Source organism: Myotis lucifugus, unplaced genomic scaffold (assembly GCF_000147115.1).
Source record: "Myotis lucifugus unplaced genomic scaffold, Myoluc2.0 scaffold_32, whole genome shotgun sequence".
NCBI classification, from domain to species: Eukaryota; Metazoa; Chordata; class Mammalia; order Chiroptera; family Vespertilionidae; genus Myotis; species Myotis lucifugus.
In genome coordinates, this window is record NW_005871080.1 from 5242888 (window position 1) to 5258087 (window position 15200).

General features: G+C 37.6%; 1 protein-coding gene across 1 annotated transcript in view; it reads right to left on the reverse strand.

Moving 5' to 3' along the window:
- Positions 1 to 15200, reverse strand: part of ARHGAP15 (Rho GTPase activating protein 15) — a 650587-nt gene that overhangs the window by 254515 nt on the left and 380872 nt on the right. Inside the window, exon 9 of the mRNA XM_006086875.3 lies at positions 14733 to 14855. Within this exon, the coding sequence (XP_006086937.1) occupies positions 14733 to 14855 (123 nt within the window). The remainder of the gene's footprint in view (positions 1 to 14732; positions 14856 to 15200) is intronic.

Genomic DNA, 15200 nt, shown 5'->3' on the forward strand with positions numbered 1-15200 from the left:
ATTAGGAGTAGTGTATAAGAATTAATAGTTACAATTTACTATACTATTTGATCTTGGTATAGTATCAACAGTCCTATGATACCTAGAAAGTAAGGCAGAAATTTCATTTCCTTGCCCAAATTCACAAACAAGTAAGTAGCAGAGCCAAGACTAGACTTCAAATCTACTTCAACACTCGGTGATCTTCATGGCTAAACAACTGCAATACACTGTAGGCCTGAGTAAAATACAACACATATAGCTCTTTCAAATAGCACAGGGGAGCTTTTCACCACCACCTTTTCACTTCACACCATGTGGACCCAGACCCAATGTGGCAAATAGTCTTTCATATGATTAATTATTTCAAACATCCTTTATATATTTAACCAAGATATAAAACTAAGTACAGTTTTGTGTTCGAGTATCTCTTTTTCTCAAGAATGAGCTGTATTTCTTATGACATGTTTTGTGAGCCTAGGATTCTAGGCTGGAAATAATTGGGGCAACAGACTGGGACCCTTCTTTTGCAGAGGCTGCCTAGACCATTTCTAGCCTCCAGATGGTGTGCCAAAGTGGTAAGTACAGACTCCTTGTAGCAGATCTCAGATGAGTGTCCATTATCCAGTTCCGTATGTGAAACTGCAGCTCAACACAAACCCACAGCAGCTTCTCAGACTCTTGACTTGGAGAATTGCATCTGGGAGACAGAAGCTTCCTCTAGGCTCGTGGTGGTGCTCAGATTATAATAACGGATTTTAGGAACAGATGGTTTTGGGTTATCACAGGAAAGTGTTTTCCACTAAAACTTTACCCAAAAGTATTTACTACCATCTCCACAATTCCTCAGATATGACATCCACCACCCAAACTATCTCCAATGGGCTATTTATTCTCTATCTTCTGGTCCTGGATCAAGGTTGTAGTTCCTTTCCCCCCCCCTCACTATCCACTTCCTGTCCACCAGTCCCTTCTGAGGCCACTGCTCCTTGACCAGGGCTTCTGCTGTCCATTCTGTCCTCCATGCTACAGCATGAGACAGGCATATTTACTGATGTAGTGCTCTGGTACATGGCACTGCATATGTATTCTTACACTACATAGCCTCCCTTGAAACATTTTCTCCATATTACTGTGGCATCTTGAGTTAAACATAACCTCAGACACAGATGTAATTGTCTCTTGTCATATGATTAACAGTGTATTTCTGACAATATTACCTTTCTTCAAGATTATTCACTCATACTACAAATCTGCGATCTTTCTGATTAAAGGGGCCTCAAGGCAAGTGTGTATATGAATAAAGGAAACATGCTAGAGAATTTGACATCATTGGAAATTCAATGATGAAGAGAGGGCCTAACCTTGCTTTTTTCCTCCTCCCTAAAATGTTTGACTTCTTCAACTGGTAATTATGTAAACAGATTTATAACCAAAATGAGCTCTCACTTCCTCTTTTGACATGTTAATTGTTTCTAAAAAAATATTAAGTGAGGTCTTGTCAAATTCCTTACATAATATTGAATGTGCTCCTGTGCTAATTATTTTTTTAAGATGGAAAAACTGTAACATGCTCAAGGCCCCAATGCGTTTAAAATGTGGAGTCACAAAAGATGTAAACACAGTATTTTACTGTTGAGAAAATAAATGTATGTTGGTGGTACAAATGATGAAGGAGTCTGGGGGAGTAAAAGCTTATCTGAAATTTAGATTATTTGGAATATGAAGATATTTAGATGTCCTCAAGATATTTGCAGACCATCTGCTTTCTTATTCCTCAGCCTCTGGTTGCATGATAGATTCTTTCACTGTGAGGTTAACTGAGGCCAGTCAGCTCCTGCCTCCATCTTTTCTTTTCCTCCTATGAGTTTGAGTTCCAAGTTCAAAGGGGCAAGTTAGGAGTGATATATTCAAGTTAATGACCCTCACATGTGTTTAACTTGGATGACATCTCCTCTAAAATTTCCCTCCTGTCTAATATGGGTAGATAAGAACATCATTAAAAAATTGGAGCTCAACAACTGTTGAAAGAGAATGAAAATTTTTCTCTTGTGCTCTCACATTTCTAAGGGAAATAGATCTTATGAAAATGTCAATCCTTGAGGCAGCCTCTGACATGGTTATCTGCACCAGTTATCCATCTCAACACAATGCATGATTCAATGGCTGCATGCAGCTCAGGAAGGCACAAAGTTAAGTAATTTTAAGACTTAGTTCAGCTACACAGGTTATAATTTGGGGCAAAAATTGAGCAGTAAATATGTAACATATTTTCTTATAAATACTGGTGAAATACATGTGACTTATTTTGTTTCATAATTAGAGCATTCTTCATAATTTGACTATCTTACCTATCTGAACATATATATGTATTTGTGTGCACCAATCAAGGTTATTGTCAAACATCTAAATCTCTTATTCCACTAATTGTAATTAACAGCTGCTATTTGCTACATGTTTGATATATGCTAGTTGGGCACAATGTTTTAGTTTTTCATTTAAAAGTTAATATGTGAAATGGGTACATAATATTTAGCTTTATATTTCTTCAATAAACTCTAACCTAATTTTATTATTATAGATTGATGTTCTCTATAAGCTATATAAAGTACTTCTAGTATTTTTTCATGGAATATCAAAGGTAAAATACTAGAAACAATTGAAAAGAGAATGGGGTTAGATCACAGTATTGGATAGTAAGGGCATTGAACTCTTGGGAAAATGTAAGTTGAAGAGTGAGTGTGTAAACAGATATTTCTTTCTTGTAAACCTCTTTAAATTTCTCTGAATTCTTTACTGGGCTTTCCCCCTAAGCTACAATTAAACTGTGAAAGTACATTTTCATAAAACCTTTTTTATACATGTTGCTGATTTGAGGAAGAGGGAAAAAAGTTGTGTTAATTCTCTTTTGTGTTCTTTTTTCTTCTGTGTAAGAAGAAAGCACTCAGATCATCTTTTTAAATAATGAAAACAAATAACAGTTCCCAGGAGAATCAGAAAGCAAAGCAGAGGCTTTGTTTGACTTATCTGTGATAAGGTACTTTGGAGCTTTGGTTTTTTGTGAATTGAAGAAAGAGATGTACACAACACTCCAACCCTTCTATTCTGACAGTTTATGCTTCCTATACAGCTTATTTAACTCAAATGCCTGGGAAATAGACACAATTACCACCTTATGGAATGCTACTTAACTTTAAATGTTCCCCACAGAATAGAAACCCACTTCATCAAAATGTATCTCAGTTTCTCAGGAATTATTTTATCTGAAGGCTCCTGAATGTTCCTGTGCAATTTAAAATTTTAACCCAAGAATGCTTAGAAATAACTGTGATATAAAAAGAAAGAAAAAATTCCCACACGAAGGGAATTTGCTCACAAGAGTTCCTATGAAAGAGCTGTGTCCTATGCCATGTACACTTTAATCATTCACTCTTTCAGCTGTTATCAATTTAAAACCAATGAAACCCCCACACTGAGTCCATTTGAGCAGTCAATTTTAATATCTCGAGGCATCTGTAGTTATTCTGAATTGGCTGCAAAAGCAGAACTAACAAGTTAAGCTCTAACCATAAGTCGGCATCAGGCTGGTAAACCATACATCAAACACAGACAGTTAGTCAATACTCCAGTATGAAAAACCAACTAGCATTTTTAAGAAGAGCCATATATTCATAATATGTTTGGCAGTCTGGTTTGCATTGCTTCCTTGATGGCTGTGCCTTTAACTTTCTAGTCAACAGGGTGCTTCTAGCACCAGCAAAGCGACGTGTTTGAAGGGAAACTGGTCAGTCTTCTGATTTGTGGGTAATATTTTAAATGCAAATAAAAGGGATGGAGGAATGCGCCTTTTGTGAATAAGAATCTAGAAACTATCTTAATAGTTGCTTTTTATAAGAAAAGCCTTTCAACCATATGTTCCGGATCTCTGAGCACAGTCCCTATTTCAAATATTATGTCACTGTCAGGCCATGTGTCTCAATTTTGTGTTTGGAAAACATGGTTGCTTGAAATACCTCTTTCCCTCCCCGAATGACTCCACAACAGGGTTGTTGCCTCCCAGAGCGAGAAGAAGACAACGAAGAAGGAGGAGCATTCCAACAAGATCAAGGCAGTCATCACTTCAATCAAATCACTTCCAAATTTCGGGGGCCGGGGGCCCTGGGCCAGGGGAGTGAAGGGTGTTTATGACATATAGCTGCCTATTCCCAGAACTCTTTTATGTACTTTTATTTTATCTTCAAAAAGAAAGAACATATTAAAGGGAAATATCTAAGGAAGAATAATGCTACATAAAGTTTATGTTTTCAGATCTGTTGCCCCAGAACATGCTTTGATAAAACACACTTAGAGCAATATAGTCCATTTCAAAGAGAAGTTGGGAGCTCTACCTCTTCACTCTGCAATTTGACTAACACTGACAGGCCACCAATTATGATTATCCAAATTGTGAAATGGCCTCTTGCCTCCTTCCCACAGAGAAAAATAGAAAATGCTAGTCTAGCACTTATGCAACAAGGAGCTATTGCTCTGATGACTAAATTTTGCAGAGGCTGGTTACATTTCAATGTCACTAATCAGGTAAAATAACAAGTCAAAAGGGGATGATTTTTTTTTATATTGAACAAAATTTGTTCCCCCCAAATTTGTTTTCTTTATCTTTGGAATTTGTGAAGTACAATTGATTTATGATAGACATACATTTGAGGGGAAATATTTGTGAGCCAAACTGTTAGTGATGCTAAAGGAAATAAAAGAGCAATATTTTAATCTTAGGCTATGTCAAAATTAATTGTTGATATTAATATTTATTGTGCTTGTCGCAGTCCTCACATCTGCTGAGTGTGGACCCTGATGAGGAGATAGGAGATAGGAGGTAGGATAATGTGAGAGCTCTGATATGGACTGTCACTAAGACATATTCAGTGTACACAGAATGTGGACTCTCCAACCCCAATCATAGCAGAAGTAAGGAAGAAGCGGGTCCTCTTTTCTCAAGTGCTATAGAAAATTCAACTCTTCTCATCACAGAGGAAACATTTATTCATACATTTGTTCCAATTACCAAGCTCAGGTCAGGATGCAATTCTGTTTTCCTCCCCTTCCATTATCCACCTTACCACAAAGTGAAATCATCAGCTAGCACTTTGTGTAAGCCATGGAGTGATCAAAACTGCACAGAAGAAAGTGAAGAGCCAGCACTGGCTTCGGATACAGTTCACAGGGTCTACAGGGGCCCTGAAATGCTAAGGAGAACTAAGCTAAAGAAGCTTCCATTGCCTCTGAAGCTGCGTTTAGGTGTCACCAGGGAACTATGTCGTAGGAGAAGACCTGCTAGAGAACAGTAGGGTATCAAGAACAAATGTTTAACCTTTAAAAAGGGGGATTCCTGTGAACACTGATGAGAGCCCTGTATCTCTTTCTTCTCTTCAGGTGGTTTCACGGAAGGAAGATTTAGGATGTGATTAGAGGATTGAAAGGGTCATAGGCCACCTCTCCAGAGGGCAGCAGCCTCCTGACACAAGAAGGAAATATCACGTTAGCCTGACTTTGGGTCATCTGCAACTGGTTGAGGATATGCCTCTGACAGCATATAAATCTTGACTGGGGCAATGCCAGGGATGGAAGGGAAGGTTTTGTGCTTTTCTACAATCTACACCCACACAACTTGACTTTAAGCACAGGGTATGCTTAAAGCATGATACAGATTTATGTTCTGAAGCAAACCTGTCTTTACCTGTTGCTGTTTCCTTACTGGTGTTCATGCTCTATTTCTTGTTATTATATAGAAACTTGTCAGTCCTGAAACTGCAGGACTTAGTTAGAGACAATGTCTTCAACTGGCACCAGAATTACACTAACCATGTAGGGTATGCCACAACTCTGGGAAATCTTTTAAGGACAGATAGTCCATGAAATGAATAAAACCAGCATCTACCACCAGAGCAAAATTTAATATGGGTTTCAGAGGTCATTGGCAAAAAAATTTTAAAAAGCCAATATCCTGGTTCGGAATCAATTGGGTCTTATCCATCCTATATTCCCAGCATTTAGCATGGCTATACACACCATCCAGTCAGTTTTAGGATGAAAGCCAGGTATTATTCAGTATTTTCTCAACATTTTCTTTTAGTTAAAAGATCTTGAGAACTTGACTCAAAGGGCAAGAACTGTAATTTAAAAGAAGGGCCGAAACCGGTTTGGCTCAGTGGATAGAGCGTCGGCCTGCGGACTGAGGGGTCCCGGGTTCGATTCCGGTCAAGGGCATGTACCTGGGTTGCGGGCACATCCCCAGTAGGAGATGTGCAGGAGGCAGCTGATCAATGTTTCTCTCTCATCGATGTTTCTAACTCTCTCTCTCCCTTCCTCTCTGTAAAAAATCAATAAAATATATTAAAAAATAAAAAATAAAAAAAAATAAAAGAAGGAATAAGGAGAATTATTATTACTATTGCTATTTGCAAATACACACAATATAGTAGGTTATACCAGGAAATTATTTTTATAGATACTAAAAATCAAGTAGTTATAAGTCACTATCTCAAATAATATTAAATTCTAACTAATGCCTGTGTAAAATGTTCTCTCTGCATAAGAAAGTAAGTTCTTGAACCACAAGGAAACCGATTTATTATTCTGGCTTATTCTTCCGCCCCTTACCTAATTCACTCCCATTTCTGGACCTCATTTTTCTCTTGTTGCTCTAAAGCTATTCTGCTCTCAATATCTCATAAGACCTGGATCATTTCCTCCCTGGATAACAGGCTTTTAAAATCCATGGGCTTAACCTGCTATCCAGGTGCACCTTTTTCTCAACATTTGCCATCTCTCATGGTGACCTGTGTGTTATTATTGAGCAAAAGCTAGCTATGTGGTTGGTACTCTATTACCAACACATTTGCTCCCAAGAGCCTTTAAATTACAGAAAGTGCCTGGGAACTATAAATGCAAGCGAACCAGGAAGCTTACAGGCCAAGATAAAGAAGCTTAAGGTTGGCTATTAATTTTGGCTAATATTAAATCATGACATAGCTCACTTGTAAGGATCACAGTTCAATTATGAATCATAAAAAAAGTTTAAAGAAAAGAAGATTTACAAGATATTTTTGGGCACATTCGTGCCTATTGTGGAAGTTGTGAGAGTATTTCCGGACCAAGCAATGACAGACCCATGCCCCAATATATAAATTCAAATACAATTATTCTCAGACTAACAATGATCAAGTGGCAAAGTTGGAGCATAGCTGTATTCAAAGGTGTATTGCAGTATTGCTCATATATTTTTTGCATGAATTAATAATGTGACAGGTCAGTTGCTCTGTCATATATAAGTTCTAACAAATTATTTTAAAAAATACTTTCCTCTTAACTCAATCATTTTGCTATCCATAAACATGGCTGTTGAAAGTGTAAGGCTGATAACTTGTATCTACAGTTTGAATGGCAAATATTTCTTTACTTCTCAATATAATTGATATATTTTACAAAAGCACTATAATTTCAAAGACATTATTTCCTCTTATAACAGAAACCTTAAACAATTAGTTGTCTGTGTGGGTAATTACTTACTAGGTAAATGTCCCAACAATTAGATGGCACTCTGTAAGTGGGTATAGTTAGGAAATAAAATGAGCTCATGCTTATTTATGTATAAAGAGTACATGATAAAAATTACCAAAAATATAAATATGAGTCAAGTGCAAATTATGTGTATACTTTCCTTAAAGTAAGCGAGTTACTGCTGCCTTCCCTTGACACTTGTCTGGATTAATTTCTCAATCTTTAAAGGCCTACTTGGGAAAATGGTTCTCTGGTGGCATCATGGCCATAATATGCTCTATAAATCTAAGTAGCAAAAGAAAGAAGAGGGAAATAAAGAAAGGGAAGAGAGATGAAAAGAAGGGAAAGGTGGAAGGAGAGAAAGAAGGGATGAAGGAAGAATGGGAAGAAGACAAGAAGTTGCTGAACTGTCATGATAAGCTGGGCACTGTGCAAGGTTCTTTCCATATATCATTTCACTTAAATTTTATGATGCAAATGTCATCAATGAAAAAGTTAATAACCAAATATTAAGTTATGTAGCTGGTAAATGGCAGAATCCAGATTTGAACCTAGCTTAGTCAAATTCTAAAGCTGCTATGCTTTCAAATAAACTCAATTTCCTTAATTGCAAAATAAAAGTTGAAAAATTTCTATAATCATTAAAAATTTATAAAGATGGATTCAGTTAATCAAGAGTATATGTCATTCTACATCGTTTGGAAATATGTGATGCTTGAGGCAGATGTGAGTACCTACAGATCACCCTACAGCTAAAGCATATCACTGACAAATTCTATCCATATAGACAAAGCTTTAGCTAATCTTTGTACAGCCTCATCTACACTAATAAAAGACAAAGATGCTAATTGACCGTACCTTCGCTACACCCCAAGCCACGCCCACCAGCCAATCAGAGCGACTATATGCAAATTAACCCAACCAAGATGGCGGCCGGCAGCCACGGAGCTGGAGCAAGCAGGAGGCTTGCTTGCTTGGGTGATGAAGGTAGCCAAGCTTCCTGCCTGCCCTGAGCTCCACTCATGGCAACAAAGTTTCAATTATAGAAGACAAATAAATCCCAGATACCTGCTTCCAGCCAGCCTCCACTAGGAGCTTGGATGGCTGGGGGTTGTGGCCAGCCTGCAAACAGCCATCAGCCCCTCACCCAGGCTGGCCAGGCACTCCTATATAATAAAAACGTAATATGCAAATTGACCCTAACAGCAGAATGACTGGGAATGACTGGTCACTATGACACACACTGACCACCAGGGGGCAGATGCTCAATGCAGGAGCTGCCCCCTGGTGGTCAGTGTGCTCCCACAGGGGGAGCTCTGCTCAGCCACAAGCCAGGCTGACGGCTGCCAGTACAGCGGTGGTGGTGGGAGCCTTTCCTGCCTCCTCAGCAGTGCTAACGATGTCCGACTGCAGCTTAGGCCTGCTCCCCGCTGGCAAGTGGACATCCCCCGAGGGCTCCCGAGCTGCCAGAGGGATGTCTGACTGCCAGCTTAGGCCCAATCCCCCAGGGAGCGGGCCTAAGCCAGCAGGTGGTCATCCCCCGAGGGGTCCCAGACTGAGAGAGGGCACAAGCCTGACTGAGGGAAACCTCCCCCGCCAGTGCACAAATTTTTGTGCACCCGGCCTCTAGTTATATAATAAGAATGGGCAACCATTGCCCATCAGATATTTGAGTTAAGTCACTAATGTGATTAAAACAAAATTAGACAAATATGTAAAAGAAAGGAACCTATGTGAAAATGATGATTCAAAGAACTGGAAAGACCATTTTAAACTAAAAAAATAAAATAAAATAAAAAACAAATTTCAAAGTGACAAAAAATTTACCTATCTCATTTAAATAAATTCAAAATATATAACCTATTTTCTGTTTTCCCACTTAATTAATATATATATGAAGTGCAAAGTACTATCCTCACTGTTAGTTATGGGGGTAGATTGGTCAACAAAGCTTTTGCCCTTGTGGCATGTGAATGTGCAAATAAAACAAAACAAACAAACAAACAAAAAACAGAAAATAAGGAATGCATCCAAAACAATGGGAATACATTTTTAAAGTTAAAAATGAATTCATAAAAAGACAGGAGGATAAAATTGAGAATTCTTTCAGAATATGTGAAAAATCACCTGATGATCTGATACTCATGTCTTGAATATTCCAAAGGCAAGAAAAATTTAATGGAATAAACTTATCAACATAATAATAAAGAGAAAAAATTCCAAAGCTGAAGAGAAGCACAATTCTTCAAGTTGAATGCTAAGCATAATAAAATTTTAAAATTCTGCCAACTTTGCACATCATCTTGATTATAGAATCTCTAATAATAAAGACAAAAAACCCCAATGATGCTGAAAGAAAAAAAAAGTCAAAGTAACAAAAATAAGAAATGGAATCTGCAACTCTGTATTCTAAAGGCAATGGAATTTTATGCCCAACTAAACTATTGATCAAGTACATGGGGATTCTGAAGATATGTTTAGACAGTCAAAGTCTCATGTTTTCTAAATGAGCTACTGAAGTTGTTACATAGCAATAAAAGAATTTAAAACAATAAAGACAAGGCATGGGATTCAGAAGCCAGTGAATACAACTCAGAAAAATCAGTGAAAGGAAGTCACAGGGTGACAAAGGTGAAGACTGAAAAGCAACCAAAGCAACTTGGCGTAAGAAGGTGGAAGGATATTCTGGGGGACAAGGCAGACATTTCTAGACTAGAATATATATAGACTGTTTAATTGAGATAATTAAACAAACCCTTAATAATGTAAAGGCCCTGAAAGCAAGAAAAAATTAAACTCTGGGAGAAAAAGTTTGTATGAGAAATTCACAATCAAACAATATATCAAACTAAAAAATAGAATTAGTCCAGCATTGCTTTCAATTTCTACTAACAGTATCCAGTATGGTTTTGCCCATATTAAGTGAAAGAAACTACTTTCTAAACATACAATTCTCTCTATCATTGGATATAAGGAAATACTACTTGCTCGTAAAAAAACCCCAAGCAATTGTTATCTTTTCTAAAAAGTGTGTTGCCAGGTGTTTTATGTTCTTGGATGTCAATGCTGTTACTTGAAAGATTACACAAAGTAGTTTGGCTGATGCTAAAGTTATTATTTCAGTTCTAAAAGCAAGTAGAGGATCTGTACACACATACCTACCACCCTAAAATGTACTCTCTCAATTCAATAATTTATGTATTAAATTGATTCAAGTTTTATTTCCAATGAGGTATTTAATGCAATAAATGCATATCACATGACCTCACTTATATGTGGAATCTAATGAAGAAAATAACTGATGAACAACACAGATCCAGAGACATTGAAACATGCAACAGACTAACGTATTTCAGAAGGAGGGGGCGCAGATGAGAAGAGATTAAACAAAGAATTTATATGCATATATACATAGCCCATGGACAGACATTAGTGAGGGGGAAGGCCTGGGGAGGGGGCCAGAACAGAGTGGAGAGGATCCAAGGGGGAAAAAAGGGGGGACATTTGTAATACTTTCAACAAAAAAGTTAAAAAAATAAAATAAAATAAAAGTGCTCACCATCTCCCCCCTCACCCACCCCCGTTGCCAAATGTGAAAGCAGTTGGAGAAATGGAAGGCTTTTCAGAAGCTACCACTGCAATGGGACAGTGATTGCTGCACCCACCTGAACTATGAAGATTTCTCTCCATTGGGTGGTCATTCAGAATTATCTTTGGGCCCCTTTTTGGCATCACAGTGTGCCCTTCTCATTACTCATATTAAAAAACTAGAAAATTCAGCCACATCAAGTAACTCCAGATCTATATTAGAGCCAATGAAATCACATATTGGCCAGGAGTCCCTGAGTACAAGAAACGTTTTGAAGAAAGGGTTTTTGACTAAGTTTGGACCATATGATATGGGGACAATTCTTTTTTCACAGTTATACTGGGCATTATAAAGTCAATAAAGCTCGGCCCTTCCTGACTCTAAGGGGGTGCTCCATAAAGACTGGCTGAATTCAAAGCTCAGGCCTCTCAACCTGTTGGTAACATGGCATGAAAGACTAACCACTGTGGAAAGTGCCTGTGACCCTGCAAAGCCCCTCCCAGGAAGCAGCAAGCACACTGTAAGACCCCAACTACCTCACACAGCTTTCCTGAACCTTGATAAAAAAGGCCTGTATTCCGGTCTGGACAATTAGACAGTTTAAAGAATTTGATCCATAATCTTTGGGCAAATGCACTACACAAAAATTTAAAAAGCCATTTTTGCTTTTTCTAAATAATTTTCCTTGAAAGAGTTAAGTCATTTTACTTGGAGAAATTCACTATTTAACCATTAATCATTCATTTATTTTATATAATTTTTATAGCCCTTCAAAACCTCTGAGACCTTTTCTAAGTCTTTTCCTTAGGTATGCTAAAAATATAAACTTAAAGTATTAAATTATACTGGGCCTGTAGCTTTAAAAATTGGTTTAATACTTTTTACTCAGTTAAAAAAAAATCGCAGTAAGAGCCTTTAAAAAATTCACAGTAAAACTGAAACAATCCCAAGAAGTGACTATATTTGCATAATGATCTGATTTGGAAGAAAATTCTACTGGAGACAACAATGGCAGCTTATCAAATCAGAATTTCACAAAGATTTTCCATAGCCCTACTAATGAATACTGACTCATTGGTCAGCGATGGTGAAAACTGAATGGGGCTGTAATATAGGAAATGTACACAGCAGAGTGTGCTCAGGGGTTCCATTGCATCAGCATGAAGGCTGCATTAGGCATCCAGCATCTCTGGTGCTTTCCGAGACCAATCCTAGAGCACCATAGTTATTAATTCCTTAGCATTTTGATTGGGCCAGACCCTGCCACTGAATTAAAAGACTTTTCATGTTTTCAGAGTCATGAAAAATTTAGACTTTATGTCAGATTGGGATTGTTTGGGCTAATAATCTGGTTTTATTTGATTTTTTTCAAGATGGCAGGTAACCTGCAACTGAATCCTATGTAAAAAAATGATAATCTATGGGGCCCAGCCAGCATGTCTAAGTGGTTGAGCATCAACCTATGAATCAGGAGGTCATGGTTCAATTCCGGGTCAGGGTACATGCTGGGGTTGGGGGCTCCATCCCTAGTGGGGGTTGTGCAGGAGGCAGCCAATCAATGATTTTCTCTCATCGTCGATATTTCTTTCTCTCCATCTCCCTTCAGCTCTGAAATCAATAAAATTATATTTAAAAAAAGAAAAGAAAGTGATAATCTATGGGATGAATTCTAAGGTAGAAATAAAGATAATAGGTCTAATATTATATTAGAGGCCTGGTTCATGAAATTCATGCACTGGGGGGAGGGTCCCTCAGCCTGTGCCCTCTCGCAGTCCGGGACCCCTCAGGGGATGTCCGCCTGCTGGCTTGGGCCCGATCCCGGACAACCTCTAGCAGTCCAGGTTGTCCGGGGCCTCACAGTCCAGGACACCTCCTCCTTGCCACCCGCCTACAGTGGAGGCAGGAGAGGCTCCCACCACTGCCACTGCACTCACAAGCCTTGATCCCGGCTTCTAGCTGAGCAGCACTCCCCCTGTGGGAGCTCAATGACCACCAGGGGGCAGCTTCTGTGTTGAGCGTCTGACCCCTGGTGGTCAGTGCAAGTCATAATGACCAGTCATTCCACAGATCTTACACTGTTTTGTTTGGTCAACTTGCATATTAAGGTTTTATTATATAGGATGTAATTGAATTTGTAGAGGATCAAATATTGTCTGTGGCACTGAAAAGGACATTTTCAGAGTAAAAGTTTGAGATGAGCCAATTCAAAATATGTGATATTTCCACCCCCAAATGCTTGTATTGTAAGAATTCTCCACTCTATTAGTGATACCTATGTCCATACTTCACAAAAATTCCACCTTCTAGGGTTGGTTCAAAATGACAGATTATTTTTGTGATAAGTTCATTTGTTTCAAAATAAACTGAAATTGTTAGTTCAAACAGCTAATTGTGAACTATTTAAATAATTATTATATTAAGTATTGTTAAAATATGAAAATCTGCTTTGCCCTCTTCCTGAGAAAAATTGTATATTAAATCATCTTTTGACTTCTATAAGTCTTTCAACTTTGTTCTGAGTTTATTTTAGCCCATTTTCAGTTTTAAAAAAATATTTAACTTTAAAATATATTCATCAGTTAGAAAATCTGAAAAACAGGGAGAATAATGGACTTGGCACATATGTTTCCTTGGTCAGGAAAATAACATATTTTTGCTTTGTGATCTATAAGTTAATTTCCAGTTACAGATCTCTATATCCCTGGTTCAATCTATCCATTCATCCTTCCATCCATCTGGCATGCTAACTAATAAAAAAAGTAATAAATAATAACTTTAATAGCAGTGAATATTAATTGAATACTTATATTCCAGAAATTGTTAAATGTTTTACATGAATTATCTCATTTATTTCTCTCAATACTTCTGTCAATGATGGGTATAAGTATTCCCATTTAAAAGATGAGATAATTGAGGTCAGAGAGATCATAACTTGTCCAATGTCATTACAAATGAGTGCTAGAACCAAGGTCTGAATTCCAATTAGGGTAATGCCAGAGTTTATCTTTTTCTATTCTGGTGGCTATATTGTGCCAGGATATCTTATTATTTACTTTAGATATATTTGCAGAAGTACCTGCTAATTTAAGTTTAGTTTGCGCTCTCAGCTTCCAGTTCTCAAATCCCCAAATTTTCATGATACTCATTTGTCTTGGACTTCCTTCCTAACACTTCTTCCTAGAATTTACTTCAGACAATGACTACGATGATTACATACATTATTATCAAATCAGGACATGTTTAAGAGTGGAAAAGGATGCGTTCCTAAGCATACTGGGATGATGGGTATAAACTGGAATTGTTCAGACACAAGGAGACATGGAGTCATTCTGATGGGCCACTAAGATATCTCTTCTCTATTCCTGGCGCAGAGCTCAGATCTGAGGGCAAAACTAGGTATTTCTTGCAATAATTCTATGATGCACCCTTTAATTTCTCAGGATTATTTTTCTGGACAATTATCTTTTCTCTCCTATAGAGCAGAACATCCAATAAGCAACCTAAAAAGAATAAAAAAATCCTAATATTCCTTTAGAGCTGAATAGCTATGGTCACAGAGGCACATTCATTTATCACTGTTACGTAAAAAGTATAAAATGTCTTGTACCTTTAATAAGTCCTTTTTCTTGCAGAGTTTTCAGGGAAGGTCTTCGGGTAATAAACTTCTTTAATCTGCTTTTAACTCGGTTTTTGTCGTTTGTATCAGAAGCACTATGATGCAGTCTGAACACTGGAGATTAAAAAAAAAGGCAGAGGCTTTCAGTAAATTTCTCCTTTATGATTATTACTTTATGCTAATATGAATAGAAAACAGTAGTTATGGAACAACTCCCTGAATTAATGGCTTAGGCCCTTCTGCTTAGACAGGGCATATGAGCAAAAATTTGCCCATATGAAAATATTAGCTCGGCTGCAACGGGAATGTGCAATGAGAATGTGGTTAGCTCCATACGGTCACAATTTATTTTCATTTTTATTCCCTCATAGTTAACATAATAACCTTTGTTGGGCAATTCTACTTATCTGTATCTATATACAAAATTAAATTCAAAGCAAAACTCTTCTAAACAAGGGG